Source organism: Argentina silus (assembly GCF_951799395.1).
Source record: "Argentina silus genome assembly, chromosome: 9".
NCBI classification, from domain to species: domain Eukaryota; kingdom Metazoa; phylum Chordata; class Actinopteri; order Argentiniformes; family Argentinidae; genus Argentina; species Argentina silus.
This window is the reverse complement of record NC_139663.1, coordinates 5,852,864-5,873,800: the sequence shown is the minus strand read 5'-3', so window position 1 is coordinate 5,873,800 and position 20,937 is coordinate 5,852,864. Positions and strand designations below refer to the sequence as shown.

The 20,937-nt window shown below is 43.9% G+C and overlaps 2 protein-coding genes across 2 annotated transcripts; one reads left to right on the top strand and one right to left on the bottom strand.

Moving 5' to 3' along the window:
• The first annotated feature begins 1,022 nt into the window (after positions 1-1,022).
• Positions 1,023-8,134, top strand: metrnla (meteorin like, glial cell differentiation regulator a). Its single transcript, XM_083677247.1, has 4 exons — positions 1,023-1,354; positions 3,328-3,716; positions 7,044-7,103; positions 7,259-8,134. Exons 1-4 carry the CDS (start codon positions 1,248-1,250, stop codon positions 7,570-7,572), a joined length of 870 nt encoding a protein of 289 aa, XP_083533373.1. The 5' UTR covers positions 1,023-1,247; the 3' UTR covers positions 7,573-8,134.
• Positions 8,135-16,954: 8,820 nt separating this feature from the next.
• On the bottom strand, positions 16,955-19,712 carry atp5pd (ATP synthase peripheral stalk subunit d). The gene is made up of 6 exons (XM_083677999.1): positions 19,661-19,712; positions 18,829-18,964; positions 18,501-18,597; positions 18,183-18,254; positions 17,900-17,962; positions 16,955-17,274 (listed from the first exon to the last, which is right to left on the bottom strand). The coding sequence occupies exons 2-6, from the start codon at positions 18,948-18,950 to the stop codon at positions 17,143-17,145; spliced, it is 486 nt and encodes a 161-aa protein (XP_083534125.1). The 5' UTR covers positions 18,951-18,964; positions 19,661-19,712; the 3' UTR covers positions 16,955-17,142.
• Between the last annotated feature and the right edge of the window lie 1,225 nt (positions 19,713-20,937).

Genomic DNA, 20,937 nt, shown 5'->3' with positions numbered 1-20,937 from the left:
GCAACTGGAATAACAAGAAGAGGACAAATGATCTCGCTGGAAAAGAGTAGGGAGGAAGGTCTGTTAGGAAAGCAATGGAACATGCACACAGAGCAGATGGACCTGGAATAAACTCCCTCACTCAAATTGTGTTGGATTGGATGTACAGCTATTTGGAATGTAGGCTGTTGATAGATTTTATTCTGATAAGGTAATAATGTAGATTTTGATTACAGACCATTATCCCCTCTTTTTTCTTTGTTTCACACACCCATTTGTTGAGAAACACATACAGGTGTAGTTGTAACTGCAGGTGTCATTGAGATTGATTTGCAGAGAGCATGTCCTGACATGCATCCTGGTCCCATTACAACATGGAGAGCTTTGTAACTGCGCCCAGACAGCAAGCCTACAGACAAATACCAACACACACACACACACACACACACACACACACACACACACACACACACAACCAATTGCAAGAAATCAGAGAGGAAAAGTAACAGTCTCAAAATGTCCCCTGTTTAACTGGTTTATTTTTTGTCACACACACTGCAGTGGAAAAACACAATAATATCCTCTATCAAGACAAAATGTCACCCAAGCCTAACAGTAGGTTACGACTAGGTCATGTAACGGGTCAATGTAATGGACCATCCCTGGCCTGCAGTGGATGTCACTTATATTGTCATCACAGTAAGTTATTTAAAAGATATTCAGCAATGAAATATCAACAATTCAAATGAGTTGGCCTCCATTTTTGTCATAAGCAAATCAATAATTAAATAAAACATCTTATTCATCAGCCTCAAACTGTTTCTATACATATGGCTATATAGTAATTTAATGTAGTTTCTACATCATATAATTGAACATGATTTGGCACAAACACACAGACCTGAAGTATGAGTTTGTTATTGTGAAAATATACCTCGAGGAAAGCTGTCCTCCCCTGAAGACAGTGCGCAAGCGTGACAAGCAGAAGGGTGTGACGTGGAGGGGAATCAGAGCAGAGAAATTAGTCACTGCTGAACTTCCAGTGAAGGAACTCAACTCATAGAGAACGACTGCAGTCCACACTCCGATATGGTCTGAAGCAGCGCGTCCGCTGTCCTGTAGAACTCATGGAAAGACAAAAACGATCTGTATCACAAGCGACCAGGTGGACACATGGAGACACAATGTAGTTGGACTTACCGTGGACTTTGTTGTTGTTTTAATTAAGAAGAAAAAAAGAAAGTCTTGAGCTTGGAGCAATTTGCGGTATGATAAACATGCTCACACCGATCTTGGCGTACTTGCTATCTGTTCTCCTCCTGTGTCGGATAGCGCTCTCCCAGTACTCAAGCGATCAGTGTAGTTGGAGGGGCAGGTGAGATGTTTGTTACTATGTTTGAACTGATTTAAAAATGTAAACTGTGTCTTTCCCTCTGGGACTGAATTATCTGGTCAGTGAAGTGCCGCCTGCCTGCCTCTTTCAAGGGCTCCATTGATGATAGTGAAGAGATTTTGCCTACGAAATCCGTATTTTTTTCCTTCTTTCTTTTTTTAAACATTTTTTTTATTTTATGTTTTTATTTCATAATATAACAATGTGTTACAAGGAAATATATATGTCGATATTACATACAAATTCATACATAGTCCGTGGATACCTTGTATTGAATAGAGTTATTGAATGGACCAAAATGGTATTACAAATAGATTGATGTAGGCTTTGGAATTGATTACTTCGTAGTTACTTTTCACACATGAGCATGTATACGACAATGGCAATAGATGGCAATGAAACAAGTAGGCTAGACAGATTGCTGCAATATTTCAGAACACTGTTTCTCAGCTTTTGTGAGAGATTTTTTACCCCTACTCAGTCTATCTTTACTGCATTCACACACTTCCGTTTTCCACTTGCCTTCTTATCAACTTTTTGTGACTTTTTTTCTTATTGATCTAAGTTGGTAAGATACATTTCACAGGGAGAAAGGGTCCTCTTTTCGCTTTACGAACAGCTGTAATACAATTAAAGATTTGAGTTACTCCTCATGGTGAAGCTCCTGATGAAAGTGTAAGAGTAACTTTTTAAAAAAAAATTATACACATCTATTTCAAATATCAAACATCTATTTCAGTCAGTATGTATTTCGCAATTGGGTGAACTGCTATAAAGAGTGGTCATGTCTTTCACCCTCTAAGCCAGAAGGGGGTAATATGCAGTACTTTGAGCCTAAACCAGTGATCTGGTGCTCATTAGATAGACTCTTGGCTAATCTCTTATAATTGCATGCAGAGATGATGGAGTTAAAAAAATACTTAATTAAAGGCGTGCCGATTACATACTGGTTACGGGGCTTTGTGCATATGCCCAGCATGTGCCTTAAGTACCCTTAGATCTCAGGCACATTTGAATTTCAGCATCTTATTTTCAAAAACTGTCAGATTTAGGTTGGGTGTTTCTACCAGGAAAATCCAACCACTGGCTTGGCATCCACATGGTAGTAGAATGCTGATGGTTTACTGACTATGGCAGCCTCTGAGTCTAGAACCCCCTGCCTGACCAGGCATTAAATTCTGTATGGAGTCATTTGGTCATGCTGGCGCCAGAGTCCAGAGTGCTGCCCAGACAAGTCTCTTCCAGTCTCTTTGGTGGGTTGAAAGCAAGGGGAGGTTCGGTGCGTGACCTGCATTTGCACTTGCATGCAGCAGGCCTGGCTACTGTTTCTGCCGTTGTCTGTGCAGAAGCCTCTGTGTCCCTCCATTCATCCACTTCTGTTTCCAAACTCTTCCCAAAGGCAGCCTGCCAGTAGTGTGTTTTGCCAAGGCGCTGAGGGAACAAAGTGCTATAAGGAGTGTGTTTTGGGGCTGAGGTCAGTTTAGCCGTGCCGGCTCGTGACTGGTCATGCAGCCGGCCTCGCGCGCCGCCGGGCCTTAACACTTTGGGAGGAATGTGCTCTTAATATACTTACACAATCAACCAGAGGGCTTCTCCTTGGCTTGGAACAGAGACTGGAGTCAGCTCAGGTGCAAGCTGACCATCACTTCAATCATTTCTAAGCTCTGAGCTTCCTTTGATGCTGTATTTTGAAAATGTGTCTAAAAGGAGCCTAACTTTTTCCATTATTTTCTACGGTCTTGTGCTGATTGACCACTGAATAAACTCACTCAGCATATGAATTAATGGCTACACAGTCTTCGATTGTTGGCTAGTGGTTCAACAGACCAAATTTTAGATTCCAAAGGTTTTCTTTAGATTTATGTCTGACCATAGTACAATGGGCTGCTTTATGACAGACTGGCCTATTGCCCTCCACTGACCATTGTCTTCCTCTCTGTTGTGATCCTCTCCAGTGGGCTAACCCATGAGGGCCATGACAAGGACGTGGAGCAGGTGTACCTGCGCTGCTCACAGGGTTCCCTGGAGTGGCTCTACCCCACCGGCGCCATCATCGTCAACCTGCGGCCCAACATGGTGTCCCCAGCTGCAGCCCGCCTCTCCGTCTGCATCAAGCCCTCCAGGGACTCCAGTGGAGCCAACATCTACCTGGACCGGGCGGGCAAGCTGCGGCTGTTGCTCCGTGAGCAGGACCAGGTCCAGGGCAAGGTGCACTGCTTCAGCATCCAGGAAGGAGCGCTCTTCATTGAGGCCATTCCCCACAGGGACATCAGTCGCAAGATCACCTCGTTCCAGTATGAGCTGGTCAACGACAGGCTGGGAGCAGACTCACACTCACTCTCTGGTAAGAAACTCTCCTGTAGGGATGATCTTATGTAATTAGGTTACTCCACATGATTTTGTTATCAGGATGTTGTAGACCAATGGGTTTTTATTAATGAATGCAAATTGGGCTTTACGCTGACAACGTTTTGATTGATTGCCTCTATGAAAGTTTCCTTTGTCTCTTTGTCTCAGTGTCCATTGCACTGCACTAAATACAGCCATCTGCTGGTGGAAGGGGAAAACCATTCTACTCCTGTTAATTTTTTATATTGAAGCTTTGGTTTATTTCTCTCACCACTGAAGAAAGTTTAATTGTTTTTGTAAAAAGCCTTTCTTTTGTTGGCCCTTTTTTATGAGAAAATCTCTTGTTTTATCATGAAGCTTTGGTTTATTTCCCTCCCCACTGAAGAAAGTCATTTTGTTTTCGTAAAAAGACATTACACATACCAGTTCTAAAGCCAAACTGTGAAATCAGAAATCTCATCTCTTTGTTCCTATTCCCAAACTTTTTTTGGGGGGATAGGATGTTAATATTTCAGTTAGTTTGTGTTAGATAAGTTGGTGTTATTGATTGGTGTACGATGGAACCATGAATTGACTTGGGAATCTGATCGCTGACTTGCGTGTTGGATTGTGTTCGGAGGGGCACAGTCAAACAGAGGGCCTCCCTTTAAAAACAGTCCTCTATTTTCACACTCTACCTGCCAAACCTGCATGGCTTCAAGCTGTGCAAATGTGCCGAAATTGTGCTTTTTTCCACACAAACCAAAGTATGGGCGATATGGACCTCATCTGTTTTGACCAGTTTTTAGTTTACCTAGCACAAGAGAGAGAGACTGGTAAACTGGGAGGCCCTAATGTAGAATGGGCTCTGGGTTGTTTTGAACCTATCAGTTTCCTGCATTCTGGGCTTCCATGGTATAATGATAATGATGATGATGATTTATTTTGTTTTGATGTGGCTGACTGCGACCGGGAGGACTTAGAGAGACGTGAGTCTCATGTCATCGGCGGCAGGGCCTAGATAGGGTGATGTGAGAGCTCAGCTCTGTTTTTTCTTTCTTTCTCTCTGTTTTTCCCCTTCTTTCCCGTTCTCTCTGACCCGCTGTGCTGGGATTGAGTTGCTCTCCATCAGGGTGGAATGTATCTCAGACCAGATGTTGGGAGGACGTTTTATATTCCTCTCTCTCTCTCTTTCTCTCTCCAGCTAACTCTTTCCTATTTCTCTTCCTTTCTATTTGTCATTACTGTCTCTTCTCTTTCATTCCTCTGCCCTTCATCTGTCTTTCCTGTCGTCTGAAGTGGTCATCTTCTAAGCGGAGTGGTATTATTGAGTCGTGCTCCATTAGGGTGGAATGCATTGGGGACCAGATGTTGCAGGGACACTATCTCCCCTCCACCCACTCCCTTCTCTACCACTCTACCCATCCCTCCTCCCATCCCTCTCTGTGAAGTGGTTCTGATCGGGGCTCTGCAGCGTGCGTTTGGGACGGGAAGAGCTGCCAACCCATTCCTGTGGTTCTGTTTCATGTCTGACATGTGAGCCGAGAGGAGAGCAACTCTCTGGAAAAAACAACTCTCTGGGTTTGGGCCTGTGCTCGCTCGGAGTCGGCAGCAGTTAGCAATCCGTCTTTGGTGCTGTGGTGGCAGGCCAGGCTCTCTTCAAAGGCCATGATCTCTGCTCTGGGCGAGGTCGGCCACTCTGAAGTCTCCCAGCTCTCCAGCTGTTCCTAAGCCCATGAGCCCGTGGCTGTGCGACCCCCCTGACCCTGTTGCTAGTGCGGCAGCGCCTTGTGTTGCAACACCAGCTGACCTATGACTTGCCCTCCTCACCCCCCGCACCTTCGACTTCAGACAACCAGGCTAAAAATAAGCTGCCAAGCCCTGCCCCAAGCATGGCAGAGGCACAAGGGTCTCTTCTGTACCGATAAGCTTCTTACAATCAGTTTGACACAGGTTTCAACTGGTTGTGCACAGATACCTGTACGCTCTCCATCTGAAATCCTGAATCAGAATATATCTAATTTGAATGTTTACACCTGTGACTTTTTACTTTTTAATTATAAAAAATATTTTATTATTATTTTCATTTGATTTTTTTTACAACTTTTACTTTTTTCAAAATGATTTGTAAATCAGCCCTGTCAGTGGTACAGTCCACCTGGACTAACACACTAGAGCAGGCTGCTTCATGGGCTGGGGATTACCGGCCACCACTCCACCCTCAGCCCACTGCTGACTAGGCACCCCTCCCCTGAAGCCCTCTCCCTCCCCCTCCCTGGACCCTCCATACTTGCCCCTGTGGGCTACTCTGCAGTAAAAGCAAACCACACCAGGACTAATAAAGTCTTTCTCTGTGGGCCCAGCCACAGGGCCACCTGAGTCAACTAATCATAGACTTGACTGGTCTCTTTTAGAGCCCTTTCCCCCCCTGTCATAAAAGAGTTTGGTGCTCTTGGAGGACAGGGGGAGACCTGCTGGAGTATGATCAATCTAAGGTGAAGCCTGGCCTGGGGCTGGAGTTAGTGGCTACTTTGGATAATGTCACTTTTGGACTTTTAAGCTGCTTTCTCGCCCTAAAGGAATGAAAGAGTGCCCTCTCAGGGACCATCAATGAAGTAGAAATTTGACTTAATGGAGTTCCTTTAGGCCTAGATGTTCAGGAGGTGATAGAATTTGGATCTCCTGTATTGTTTTGTAAGGTTATCTATGATTAGACCTGTGAACTTGGGGGGTCACATTGCAAACATGAGTCATATGACCTCTCTTTCGGGCTGTGTTGCTGATGCCACTGGTCCCAGTGGGCCTTGTAGTGTAGAGGCTCACAATGTTCATGTCAGATGTAGCAGCTTTGCCTACCTTCATCCTGCTCATCTGGTTCTCATTTGCTCTGCGGTGTTGGGGTGTTTTTTGGGGGATGGGGAGTTGGGGGCGCGGGTTCCTGTTCTAGCAGGACTGACTCTGAGGGGTACCCCTAGGGGCAGCCCCGCGACCCATCCCATCCCCTCTCCGAGCAGGCCAGTTTAATGAGAAGTGAGTAGCCCCTTTATCATGGGCAGGCCCTGCTCTGTTTGGTGTAAAAGCCAGAGTCCATGACAGCCGACTCCCGTTCTGCCTTTCCGGGTAAATAAATAACCTCCTGGGGGAGCCAAATGAATGACCTCAGCCCAGGTCCTGTGTGTATGTGTGAAGCACACGTGCCCTCGACCCCTGGCTGCCTATGGGTGTGTTTTGTGTTTGAGGTAGTTAGAAGTTAAAACAGGAAAGTTGTAGAACTGGACAGCGTGATTTTGTAATACTGTAAAAGCTCATCCCTCTCTCTCTCTCTCCCTTTTCCTTCTCACAGCTCCCTGCAAGCCTTGCAGTGATGCCGAGGTGCTCCTAGCGGTCTGCACCAGCGACTTTGGTGAGTTCAGTTCCATCGAATGGTTTCTCCCTTAGAGAATCCAGAATAAACATGCACTTTCCTTACGCTTTCTCTCCATGGTCAATGTAGTAACGCACTATTTTATCGAAGTACACCATCAGTCTAAAAATCTCCTCTTCCTCTCTTGTCTGCAGTGGCGCGGGGCAACATCCAGGGGGTGGAGCAAGAGGAGGAGCAGTCGTCCGTCACCGTGGCGATTAGTCGTCTGTACAGACAGAAGACCCAGGTGTTTGTGTCGGGGGGTGTGAGGGTGAGGCGCTGGGCTGGCCAGGTGAAGATGCCCCTCCAGTGTGGGGTGAGGCCCGGGGACGGCGAGTTCCTCTTCACAGGGACCGTGAGGTTCGGGGAGGCCTGGATGGGCTGTGCCCCGCGGTACAAGGATTTCCTTAGACTGTACCATGAGGCACAGCAGCAAGGGACCAACCCTTGTCATGTGGACACAGACTGAGTGAGCTTACCTGGACGTCCTGGGTATAGAGGAGTCCCTGAACCAAGTGCTGACACTTACTGAGGAGAGAGAGAGGTGGGCAGTGGAACTTACAGACAGATGGACAGACTGACCCCCTCTCCTGCTGTCTTATAGCTCTGTGAGACAGAGGCTGGAGCTCATGAATGTTGCCAAGCAGAATGAATTGTGGTTGGACTCTAGTCTCAAAGCCGACGTTGACCCACTGTGGAATGTCTTAAGACGGCCATTCCAAGAGAAAGAACTCTACCATGGGATGCGAGGTTCTAATGTAGCAGACCCTGTTTGGTTAATGTGTATAAAATGTGAAAGAACATTGTAAAATGGAAGCTCCAAGTGCTTTGTAAAAAGCTTGATGTACAGTTTTGAAGTTGTTTCTTATGACAGAAATGTATAAAATTAAAGCCTGCTTTTTATTGTTATTTTGTTTTTCAGAAAATGTAGATGTGCAATTACAGCCTGTATTATGTCTGCAGGCTGTGTAATTGTTAAAGTTCTTTTTTTTTCTTTTTTTTTTTTCTCCAGTGATTAAAACTTTTATTCCTTGGAACAGAGTGTTAATGTTGTGTGTCATTGTGTGAATTGAATAGATTTACTCAAACGACTGTACCTTGGACTACACCAGCAAAGAAAGCCCTACACCAGCATAGATAGCTCACAGGGTTTAGAGTTTTTAGTCTTTGTATGAGCACACAGATATACCAGAGCAAAATAGTAGGCAGTGATCACATACGACTAAATAATGCTACCTGGTTATTTTTCCATTGACAAGGGTTTGAACAGAAGCCCCCCATATGAAGTATTTTACCCCTCTCCAATGTTCACCTCAGACTCTGACTGGGAGAGGGGAGATTGATATCACTTGTTGGAATTAGAGTTGGGTGGATTCCTCTGCCCTGGTTCCTGTGGTGTTCGGGGTGGCGGTGTGTCAAGGTCAATGTGAAAGGCCTCTTTGTTTCAGCCTAGCCTGGTATGAGAAGAGTGAAGACAGGGGACTGCACTGAATACAGCACTGTGACTGTGGCTGGGCACCGGACAGGAGACGGCACTATGAAACCACAGTCATCGTTTTGATTGGTGTGCAGAATTCCACTGGTGCTCCCCCTGAAATTAAGGTTTTTGTTTTCTTTCATAGAACAAGAAAGTCAAAGATATTTTGTGGAGTGTGTGTCACAACAGATGATGCTTCTTGCCTGAACGTTCTGTCTGCTAAGATAACATCCAGTGCAAAGCTAAAGTCTCTTTGTCTCCCTTTTCACTTCAGACGGAAATGTACCTAGAATGTCTTTCAATAAGTCGGTCCAAATAGACAATTGCTATTCCAGACAGCCCTGTGAGCTCAATTGAATGTCTGAATTCCAGCTGAAAGCCAGCAGCCCCGGAATCGCTCACTGGGAAATGCAAACAGAGTTTCTATGGTAACGGTGCCGTGCTGTGAACCTTCTCTCTCTCTCCTTCTCTCTCTGAGAGGAGAGAAAGGGGAGCGGAGGAAGCGAAGGCAGGCGGGCGGTTGGCCGTTGACACTGTCTTCATCTGCCCAGCTGTCGAATTTGTCAGCCCTCCCGTCCCACCTTGCTCTGGTGTCACAGCGTGGCAATAGAGCAGCTGCTTGTGACAGACGTCTTTCGTCCTCGGAGGTTTATAGGGCTTATTGAAAGTGATGGAACTTCCCTTTTTCACCTCAGTGTGTTATTCTAACATTATGGATGCTAAAGATAATTGTTCTCCATGCAAGTAAACTAAAATAGACATCGCTAACACTCAATTGAGTTCTCTATAGCTTACTGGGTAGAGATACTCACAAAGTATCTCTTTGTCTGCAGAGTCAAAGTTGGATTCATTAGAACTTTTTACCGCATCTGCATTACGTCGTAAACCTTTCTTCCTACTTTATTGTCATACATAAAGATTTGGCTGAAGCATGAGTCAATCGTTTTACTATCCGCTTTGATCAATAAGGCCTGTGTGGAATAAGTGAGCTTACTCACTGGAGCACGACTTCACTGCTCATACAGAGCATGATAATCACGATCTCCAACCACAGATAAATACGTGTGCTGTCTCTTTCTCTCTCTCTTTCTCTACTGCTGCCAGTCTACTTCAGCCAGAAGTCAGGGCATGGCCATCGCGTGGGCAGAACAAAAAAAAGAAAAACAAGCACTGTTGAAAAGTGCAGTGGCAGCAAATTGCACAGTCACTTGGCAGTCAGAAGGGCAACGGAGCGAAAGAGCATGAGGTCCCCCGGAGAGAGGAGAGAGGAGTCTTCAACAGAGAGACTAGTGAGCCCAGTGTAGTGGTGACATTTCTGCCTCTTTGGGAAACAGAGGAATGTGGAGAATGTGTTGACTTCACACAGGCGTGCACAGCTTCCCCCATCCCCCCGGCCTTCATTAAGGGGCCTTGATTTAGGGGAATCAATGGGGATTCTGTGGTGTGTGCACGTGGCCCTGCCTACAGCACACACAAACACAACGCCCCAGCAGAGAGATAGCCGCCACCCACACACCGAGCCACAACATCATGGCCTGCAGCTGCACAGTGGGACCTTGCTTTCTGACACAACAATGCTTCACCTCTGCCATAAACGCAGTCGGCCACTATTTTAACATTCAAACCTCAAAATGTCACTCACATTTAAACTCACACCCACATAGACCAAAGCAGCTACACATTTTCTGTCAAAACAAAACAAAACAAAAGACACATGCAGTACTGTATCAATGTATTTCACCAAGGTAAACAGTGCCAAATTGACCATTGACCAGTGGTTCTATAACAAAAGCTATTGACACATCACTGCTTGGCAAGCAGTAAAGCAATATGACACCAGACACCTATTTTTTGAAACGCAGAATTCCATCACTCTATAAACTTACAAAACAGTCCCTGTAACATATCCTTTTGTCTACCACTAACCCCTTGGTTTGGAATGGAACTATATTTTCTTGTGCTATTTTTGTCCATTTCATTGGATATAGAAGTTCAATATTGTGGTCATCAGATACCGATGAGCATATCAACAGGATGAAGTGGTGGAAGGAGTCACTGAGAGTCGGAGAGCCAAGGCGCCTCCCAGAATGCACTCTAATCCCCCGGGGGCCATGAGCCTACAGTGATGAAATGCCTTGTAGCCGCCTCCTTCACCCCGCCTCACCCTCCACTGTAGGGTCACAGAGGTACAGCAGGATTAAGAACCGGGGTGTTGGGTGTCTCCAACAGAAAGTGTTGTTGGGGCCATGGCATGGGCCTGCCTGTCCAAAGATCAGGTATCAAAGGGATTGGGGGATTGTATGCGTCTAAACTTTGGAATGGGGCGGTGTGCTTGAGGTAGTGAGGCCCCTCTTGATCTCCCAAAATCAGACGGCATAAGATCTGGATTACTTGGTTTTTGGCTGACAGGTACCATTGGGATTGCGGTGAGTCAAAACACTGCAATGGCCAGAGTTTCATTGAACCGAAGGACTTTAAAAGGTGACATGCACATTTGCTTGAGCCGTAGCACTTAATGGGAATGGAAAACATGTCAAAGCTGTTATGCTATATTATCCCTTTCAACAACGGTTTCCTCAGTCTTTTGACATCTCTATGTTACTTTGACTTATGGCTTATGACTACTATCTCCATCCACTGCAGTTCAGCCCACTGCCATGGCTTCCTTATTATGATTAATGGTCCCTGTTTGTGAATAGTGATTTGGTCTTGTGGTCAAACATTGTTGGCCCTTTATATAGTTTTCTTTTTTGTGTGTCTTTTTTCACTTGAAATATCAGTGAATAGTGAGGCTGCTGTCTGCTCACACGGCTCCCAAAGGGCAAGTGGGGGAAGGTAGTCTGCTCAGCAAACACACCGACGGAGGAAGGGGGGAGGTCCGTCTACACTCTGCTATTGGAGGCTCCATATCCTCAGCAGCCTAATAATAGAGCTGTGTTTGGCTCCAACAAGAGGAAGATGTCAGACAAACACACTGCAAATGGCACTTTTATTTACTCACCCCCCCCACTCCTCCCCTAGCTTCCACCTCCCCTCCCCAAGACCCTTCCTTCATTTACTGGGATCGGCGGTGCCATTTTAGACAGTACCATGACAACGGTAGGCCCTGTCAACAGGGCGACAACTTTCTCATGATGTCATCATAGCTTCATGATTGGTGGACTGTTGGGAAGAGATGAACTGTGTGATGTCTGGTTCCTAGCCGATCATCCCAGCTATACTCTGTGATAGAGTTACAGAGTCTACAGATGCCTGGGATTTCATCAAGCAGCCTGGCCATGAACCTCCAATGATACTATGTGCGTAATGAAGTCCAGGCTCTGTGAGTTTTGGGTGTGTAGAGAGGTCTCTGGTTTCATATATGGAGCCCACTCAGTCCCACTTGCCAACTCAATCTTCCCTGCTCTCCTCTCTACTCCCCTCCTCTCTCTTCCTCTTTTCCCCGTTATACCTTTTTCTCATATATATTAGCATCACTGTGGCTGATAAAATACAATGTGAATGAACGACCATGGTGAAAGTGATCAAAATCAAAATAACAAAAGGTGGCTTGGTCACTCTTTAACTTCATGATGGGTTTGAATGCCAGTGTTTGTGTGTGTGTTCCATACATCCTGTCATTCCTCACATCCCTGTTGTCTGATTGGCTGAGATCTGCTGTTTGTCCACAGTCCAATGAGCACCAGTGGCTTTACCACACTGGGGGAAGCCTCCATGGCAACCAAGCCCACCTCCCTGACCCCTGGCCTCGGTCATGGCCTGGGGAAGAGAGGAGAAACAAACTTCCATTGGCTTCCATATAAATTCAGCCGTTTTGAGTTGGGTGCGACAGGGGCGTAAGAGAAACACATCTTTAGGCATTGTGCGGTGACGATTATCATCAGCCATGGCGGGACGAGTGGAGAGCGTGATGGATTGCGCAATTGAATGTGTGTGACGTTTGATGGATGTCTTAATAGGAGCATAATGGATGGTGTGATGGATAGGTAGGAAGTAAGGACAGACAACACTTGGGTTTTCAAACATGAGCGGATGTGAGCTGTTTGCTTTGGGACAAGGGATGATGGATCGATTGCAGGGGAGGAGGATGGGGTGGGGGACAACAGGAGCGGTCAAAGGACGCACATCCCCATTCCTGTTTATTGAGAGATTTCATTTTTGTTTTCACAATCGACGCACAGATATTAGGGATTACACCATCTGTGTGACAAGGTGTTTAAACAATCAACCCTGGAAGGCTGTGATTTAACATGTTATCACAGAGATACACCTACACATACCATATTGACAACCAAGACTCCTCGATCGAAGGAGACAAATGTGCTTGTGAGTCCACACTATCATTTGATGTCTCTTGTTACTATTCCGAAAAACATAGATTGGACATAATCTTGACATGTCATGCAGCTGCAAGGGTATCATTTGCTAAACAATCTTCATGACCTGAAAATGTAACAATAAAGTTGCACTCTCAAACAGGATGCTTTTCCCTTGCTGAGTCACATTTCAGTCTAGATCCAACCAGCCCAAACTGGCAGCCCAAACCCAATCACAACCAGCTCTCTGGCTGAATATGGCCATGTGATCACAGCACAAATTTTGAGAGTAGAATGCCTTTCACAGGACAATGGACTGTGTGTCCAATGTGGGCTCGCTCAAGGCAGACCAGGGAGGTGGCGATGGGGGGCATTGTTTTATCATTGGAGCGTAGTAAATAATGTGGGTAAACACTGAAAGAATGACCCTGCATTCAAAACAATAAGCAGACAGTGCAGGGGATACACAATTACAAATACATGTACAAAATCCATGTTTATTCTTTTGACTTGGCTAATTCTGCAGAGAAATTTGACTTGTCTTTTTGTTTTAATGTCATATAACACCAAAACTTGTTAAAATACAAAATCTATACCTTTCCAGGATGAAAAATCCAATAAGAATATGAATTTTCATATATTCTGATGCTTAGGGAAAAAAATACCTTAACCACATCTTATGCCTAATAACAGAATTGCAAATCTAAACCAAATAGTAATTTCTGACAATGCAAATGATGTGTTTTTAATTTCAAACTACATAATCCCAACAACCATTTGAATTTTTTTTCCAAACAGCAGAGCAGCATGTTTTTTTTTGTTTGAGGATGACCTTTGAGTGAGAGGCCATGGTGGGTGTGTAAACAAGCTTGGGTGTGTGTCTTAAAAACTGTTGCTCTATCATAAATGGAAACCCAACTGGACAACATTGCAGTCTAATTCAGGATAGTGTTGGTGGAATGTCAGGGTTCTCACACACCATTGCCTGCATGTCCCACACCCCAGTGTCAGTGTCACACATAACAAACACACAGACACACCCTCACACCATGCCAAGCCCAAGGTTACCCCCCTAGTTCATTCCTTTCTTGACCTAAATCAGATTGTGTTGATTTCAAAATGTCCTACAGCACATTGCATCATGGGTCTGAGTATGTGTATGAAAACCATTACTGCTTGAGGAGTTGTGTGTGGTGTTATATGCTATGACAACAGTTAGCAAGTAGACAAGTGTTTGTGACAGCTGAATGGTCAGCTGGAGAAAGAATGGCTGAGCCTAGGGAAAGTAGAGCTTCAGGGAGAGTCATGCACATATACTAACACACATGCACATATACTAACACACACACACACACACACACACACACACACACACACACACACACACACACACACACACACACATACACGTGTGCACACACATGCATGTGTGCACGCACACGCACACACACACACACACACACACACACACACACCCACACACACAGAGAAGAGAAGATAGGGTGGCAACATATTACTTATAGCTCGGCTACAGCCACAGTTGTCAGTGATCCTTAACAGTGCATACATTGAAGGCTACTTCTGTAGCACGACCCCTGCCGTGACTAGGAGGGGTCAACAGGAGGTCAGGACCTCTGACCTCCGCGAGACAAGCGAGAGGATGTAATCAACCAGGGCAAACATATTGGAAAAAAACTACAACTGAAGACAAATTACAACTGTGTTTGTGGACCTGTGTGGGTAAACACAGTGGTTAATGATTAGAGGGGGATGGGAATAAATGAAAGCATGCACAACAAAAAGCAAAGATAGAAAGCATAGTTGAAATAGGGTGGAATTTCCCTCACCCCTATATCCCCCAAAATTACTTGCAAACAGACACAGAGCCAATTTTGTCTCCTCTTTTAATTAAACAGCGTCAACTACCAGTCTGGATTTCAGAAGCTCTCTTGGTAGCACTGATTGTGGTGCAGGATTCTCTTGCATGACAGTCACACAGAGTGTATAGCCCCCTGCAGAAGCACATAGTGCCTTCGGAATGTATTCAGACCACTTCACTTTTTCCACATTTTGTTGTGTTATCGACTCAATTTAAAATGAATTAAATTAAAAGAAATTTAAGTCACTTTATTAAAATTGAAATACAGAAATAACTCATGTACATAAGTATTCAGACCCTTTGCTATGACACTCTTAAAATTAGCTAAAATACTAAATTGTCATCAACAACTCACTCAATAAGTTGAATTGAGTCCATATTAATGCAAGGATAATAGTTCATGTAATTTTGGAATTAAAATCTTTGTTTTACTGAAATTAGCTAAAACGTAAATTACTCCAGCTGTGCACCCTCAAAATGGATGACATACTGTAGGCTATAGATTTCGTAGGCATTATCAGTTCTCTACTATGGAATGCATAACATGTCTGAGTGAGAGGGGCAGAGAGGTTCTCACTATCCGATGTGCTGACAGTGAAATTCCTTCTCACCCTGCAATCTCAAAAATGTAAAGCTGCTGTCTCTTCTTTAAAAATCCCCCTTCTGCCTTCATCCCTGGTCCTGTAGATCCAAGAAAGCTATCGGGATCCCACATGAAGAGGAACAAGTTAACTGTTTTAACAGTTGCTGTTACCACCATTCTCTTCTTTTGATTTATTGAGACAAAGGAAAGGGGGAGATAATGTCTGCAAGTCATATTACTGTAATATTTTAAGTAGTAAACTGTTCATCGTGACCTGATCTACTGGTATATTGGTTTTTATTGACTTGGTAACACCAATGTATGCTCTGAAAAACAAAGATTAATATCTGGAATATCAATGATAGGCTGCTGAAGTAGTGACTGCAGCTCTTCTTTTATTAGACATACACTGCCCTCTTCTGGAGAGAAGTATATCTCACAGATTAGTGACAAACAGACATGTTGAGGAGCAACATGATAACAACAACATCAATACACTTTGTAGACAAGCGTTCTATTCTGGTATGAAAGTACTGAAGTATGTTTTTTTTAAAGTGGGGGTTTGGTGTGGACAACCTCTTGAAACATGTTTCATCTAGAATAGAAATGTAATTTCAGAAGTCAGACTGGGGCATATTTGTTCACTTAGCCATATGATAGTGCCGATTGACAGAATCAAATGCACTTCCTCAATTGTTAGAAACTCGATTCCTTGCGTCGTCTCCTCTGTCCTCCACTTGCTTCTTCTCAAAAAACATTGGAGAACATCTAAGGGGTGGAACCTATATCTTATCCTCCAATACGTTTCTAGTAGGAAGCAATTCTAGGACGGAGGAGAGGATGCGAGAAATCATCTGTCAACAATTGAAAAAAGGCCAAAGTAATGTTTCAGCCATTAACCAAAACCTTCAAAGCAGTGGACAGAGAAAACAAACACACACACAGAGCCTCATGCATAGAGACCCTGTGAGACCTCTCGTATTACCAACCATGGAGAAATTGAGATTTATGCTGTAGTCATAACTAACGCATGAACACACTGACAGTGCATCATAAAAATATCATTTGAAGTTCATTGTCCAAGTTATGATGGATGAGTTGCAGACTTCTAGCATAACAATGATTTATCCTATCATAATCAGGACAGACCTCAGTGGGAGGCCGTGACTACCTACAGACATGAAAAAGCACACGAGAAAGAAAGACTTCTCCCATGACCATGAGGATTGACAATGACAAGTCATTTTTTTGTTTTGGAAAATAACTGAATCACAGGGGAATGAAACCACACTCATCTTTAAGATGAGCGATGAGATCAAATGTATACTTAAAATGTCATTAGTGTATTGACATGGGAAGAGAACCTACACTTACAGCGAGTGTTGGAGGATATTCTTACCCTAGAAGGAAAACATTATCCAACATATCAAGTTCATTGACTGTCTGGGAAATGCTCCAGCAATAAAACAGCAAGAGATTCCCCCAAGAGAGAACTGTGGGACACTTGATTGGACTGTAGACAGTCTTCATAACTCAACTGTTACTGAATCAACACATCGTCAACAAAGTTGCATATAAACCAATTTCTTCTAAATTGAACAAACAATAGTTTCCAATATTTTTTATTTTATTTTCACTTAAGGACCGTAAAGAGTTGCTCAATAACATTGAGTCATTTCACAAACTGTCTTTGAAATGAAACAGATTTCATACATACACTATACATTCTTTCATTAGAGGAAAGTATATTATTTAGAAAGAGCTTGGGTGGGGAGCGAGTGCAATTACAGCTCAGCAATTGGCTTGTGTGGCCAGTATGGGTGCTTCTCCTTGTCCAGCTTAGTCTCAGGGAACGTGACGTTCAGGTCGTCAATGGTCATCTGGTCGAAGGGAATCATGTTCTGGAACTTCTCCAGCTGTGATAGAAATTGATGGGTCAATCATTTAAAGTATGGGACACAGTTTTAAAGCATCACAAGGGAAATATTCTACAAAGAATGCATGCATACAGGACATGGTCAACAGAATTGAGGTTGTGTGTGTGTTACAGCCGAGCGATATTGGCCTTTTACAGAAATATCTGTCTCGACACATTCCACGATAATGCACCCAATATGTGCGTCAGCCTCACATGCCGAAATTTATGGATGAATAAACTTGTTTAGTGGCATTTGCTGTTACTTGAGTGCCTACTGAAATGGCTGAACTTAGCAAAGTAACGGTAGCTCTTTGAACTGCAGTCAATTAGCACAGTTGCTAACTAAATGGATGTTAGGGAACAAGAGTTCTTCGTCATAAGGAGTCACAGTAAGATATTATTTAGCAATCATTTATTTCACCAGTTAACATTGCTAGCTTGTATCCATGCATTTCAGATTCAGACGTTCTAGCTAACTTTTGTCACAAGCAGCTTGTAGAGAGCGGAATTTACCACTTTTACCACCCAAAAATCCAGTATTGGTCAGACTTTAATGTTGCCACCATATATTCTCCTCTGTGTGTTTGTATGTGTGTGTGTGTGTGTCAATGTCCAAAACCCACCTCCTTCTCATAATGGACAATGCGAGCTTTGGACCCCTCAATGTAGTCAACAGCAGCTGTATTCTAAATGGGCAAGATAACACATAAGCATGAAATTAGAACACAGATCAGTTTCAGTATTCTTGTCCCTTTATCATCATCATCATCATCTCATTATTCCATTGGTATTCATATTTGACTGACTGATGCTGTGCACGTTCAAATTTTTTTACACCACTGTGAGTCCTGGAAGAATCACGCTGTCACACATTAGGTACGGCAGCTTCTGTCCAGTTACACTCACCGCCGCCGCCTCCTGAGCATCAATCTTGGATGTCTGAGTGTCAACTGGCAGAGGGACCTGCAGGGCAGCAAACTGAAGAGAAGGAATGGAGTGAGACAAGACCAGTACAAACGGACAACTCCAACAGTTAGTTGACAGTACTGACAGCAACACAAACTGACAGGTACAATTGTTGATAACAATGCTAACCGCTCCATGACAGGGATCACATTTTCAGCCCTGAAATAATCGTCAATAGAAAGCCTATGATACTAGCATTGGGAACGGATGGTCAAGCTAGAGTCGATAAATTAGACATCAAAGGTATTTTGACCTCACCTTCTTCTCAAAATCGCCCACCATGCCAGCTCTAGCCACAGCACCTTTGTAGTAGCTCCAGTCAATGGTGACTGGCTTCTCCGGTAAGGAGCTGAGCCTGTAAGCAAACAGATTCAGCTCATCATCTCATATTACTCATAGACTTGGAGATCCCGATAGAAACAAAATTATCTGCAAACAACTCTGCCACAATGAACACGTCTCAAACAATCAGTCAAATGTCCGCACTGGTTGGTCTACTCTATGCGGAACAGTTTTCAGGGACTGACATCCCCTTGACAGGGATGACAGTCAAGCAGGCACGACTGACAAACCAAGGACAACTCACTTGGCAGCGATGGCGTCACTGCGTGTCTTCAGGTTGTTGAACATGGCCCTCTGGTTAGGTGGCACCCTCTCTGCGAAGGCCAACCAGTCCACAGCCTTCAATGCAGCACGTCGTCCAGCCATCTTTCTGTCTGTGTCTGACAAGGGTACAGAAAGGCCAAAGGTTAGTCTAACAGGCACGACATTCAACATAGCTGGAATACGGCAGACTAGAACTAACTGGACAAGGAAAGTCTGTAGCTGGCTAATTGACATGACAGAAAAAGTCCAAATCTTTGCAAGTTATGCATGAAGTGCACGCTAGCTACACCTCGAATCTGTATATGTATTCAGCATTGCCTTGACACAGTACACAATATACAGTGCCAGTATATTGCCGTGTATCAACTGACTGGTCAATACGTTTATTCGTGTTTTGAGTCCAAACCTAACTCTCAGACGAGTAAATGCAGTGTGACACTGACAGCGCCACACTCATAGCTAGCTAACTGCCTAGCTAAATAGCAAACAAGCTGATACCGTTGAGAACCCAATAGCAACCAACCGTTATGTCGTGCAGTGTTGCCATACCTAAAAGCTCCCATTTAGACACACATTAATACTGCTCTATGACTAAATGACCAGAATGTCAGCTAAACGTTAGCTAGCTAGCTTAGCTACAGGCAAGGTCAGAGAGCCATTGGCATTGACAGAGGAAGGCTGATCGTTGACACAGTCATGTGAAAATTCGAAGTGTTTTAAATGAGCTAAAACCAGAACGTGTAGCCCAATGTGTAATATAAGAATAATACAACAATATGTGTGTTTAAATTGAAATGAAAGGTAGAACATACCGTGCAGAAGCAAAGCTGATCTTAATGTGACGATGGCTGACCGGACACGGAAATAGGCTCGGAAATCAATGCTACAGGCATACATTTAGCTGTACTGCCCCCTGCTGTATTACCTGCTACTTTACAGACGCATCTTTGAAAAACCTCAGTGCGTTTATGGCAAGAGAAACATACATTTCCCATGATGACTTCAAAGCTCCCGGTTCCGCATGTGTGCAGTACAGATATTTCAGTGTCTGTCATTTACTTCTATTTGACACATGATGGTTGGAAGAGGCTGAGTTCTACCACATAGCTGCAGAGTACATGACAGGTGTGCGCCACAAGATGGAGCCAGGCTATACTTTCCACTCAGCAAGAAGTATACTACAGTTCCTGAAAATGTGTATATTCCAGACAGTAGGATTATTGATATATTAATATTTTATGTCAGGGCCCATTGAAGCAAGTAGAAAGTCGACTGCATTCTCAGGAAGAGGAATTCACTCAGATGGTTTCTACTATGTCTGATGGTTAAAAGTTCGAACAGATAAGCCCCATCACACAGGTATATACTGGATCAGACTGTATGCTTAGCTAATAATAGTCAGTATTTAAAATGTCTTGCAAATCATTAGCCAGTCATTCAGTTCAGAGAGGTTGGGGCATGTTTACTCTCATACATGAAATGTACAATATTTGGCATTGAAATGGGCATAGTATTTTTCCTTTGTGTAAAATGATACATCCCTGTAGCTCATCAGCTTTGGCTCGTCCTATAACTATGGCAATGAGGACCAAGCAGAATTCCTGTGTGTTGTCACTCCAAAGCTAAATAACTCCTCCAATTGCCTTGTTATTGAACTTACCCAGAAGACCAAGGTGAGAGGGAAGGGGCTCATACAAAATGATACATAGCCTCATCATGCCTGAGTGCTAACCTAATTTGTTTTGTAAATAGCTCGATTAGCACTATGACACAAAACAGCTTTTAATGCTTTTAATCTTTCATATAGAGAAGCTAGAAGATTTGATTGTGTAATAGAGAGATTAAAAGATTGTGTTGTGGTGAAGAATTTGTTGTGTTTCTGCTGAGGCCTGAAGACTGGGTAAATCAAAGACTGTGTGGTGCATCATGGAGTGTCCCTCGGGGACATGCTCTTCCTTATTTCACATAATTAATTCCAAGAAAGGTCACACTCATTGAACCTGCAGTGTCAGTGAAAGGAAACAACATGTAAGGAAAATCCACTGACAACTTACAATGATGTAGTTCCTTCATTCATTCTCTAAGCAGC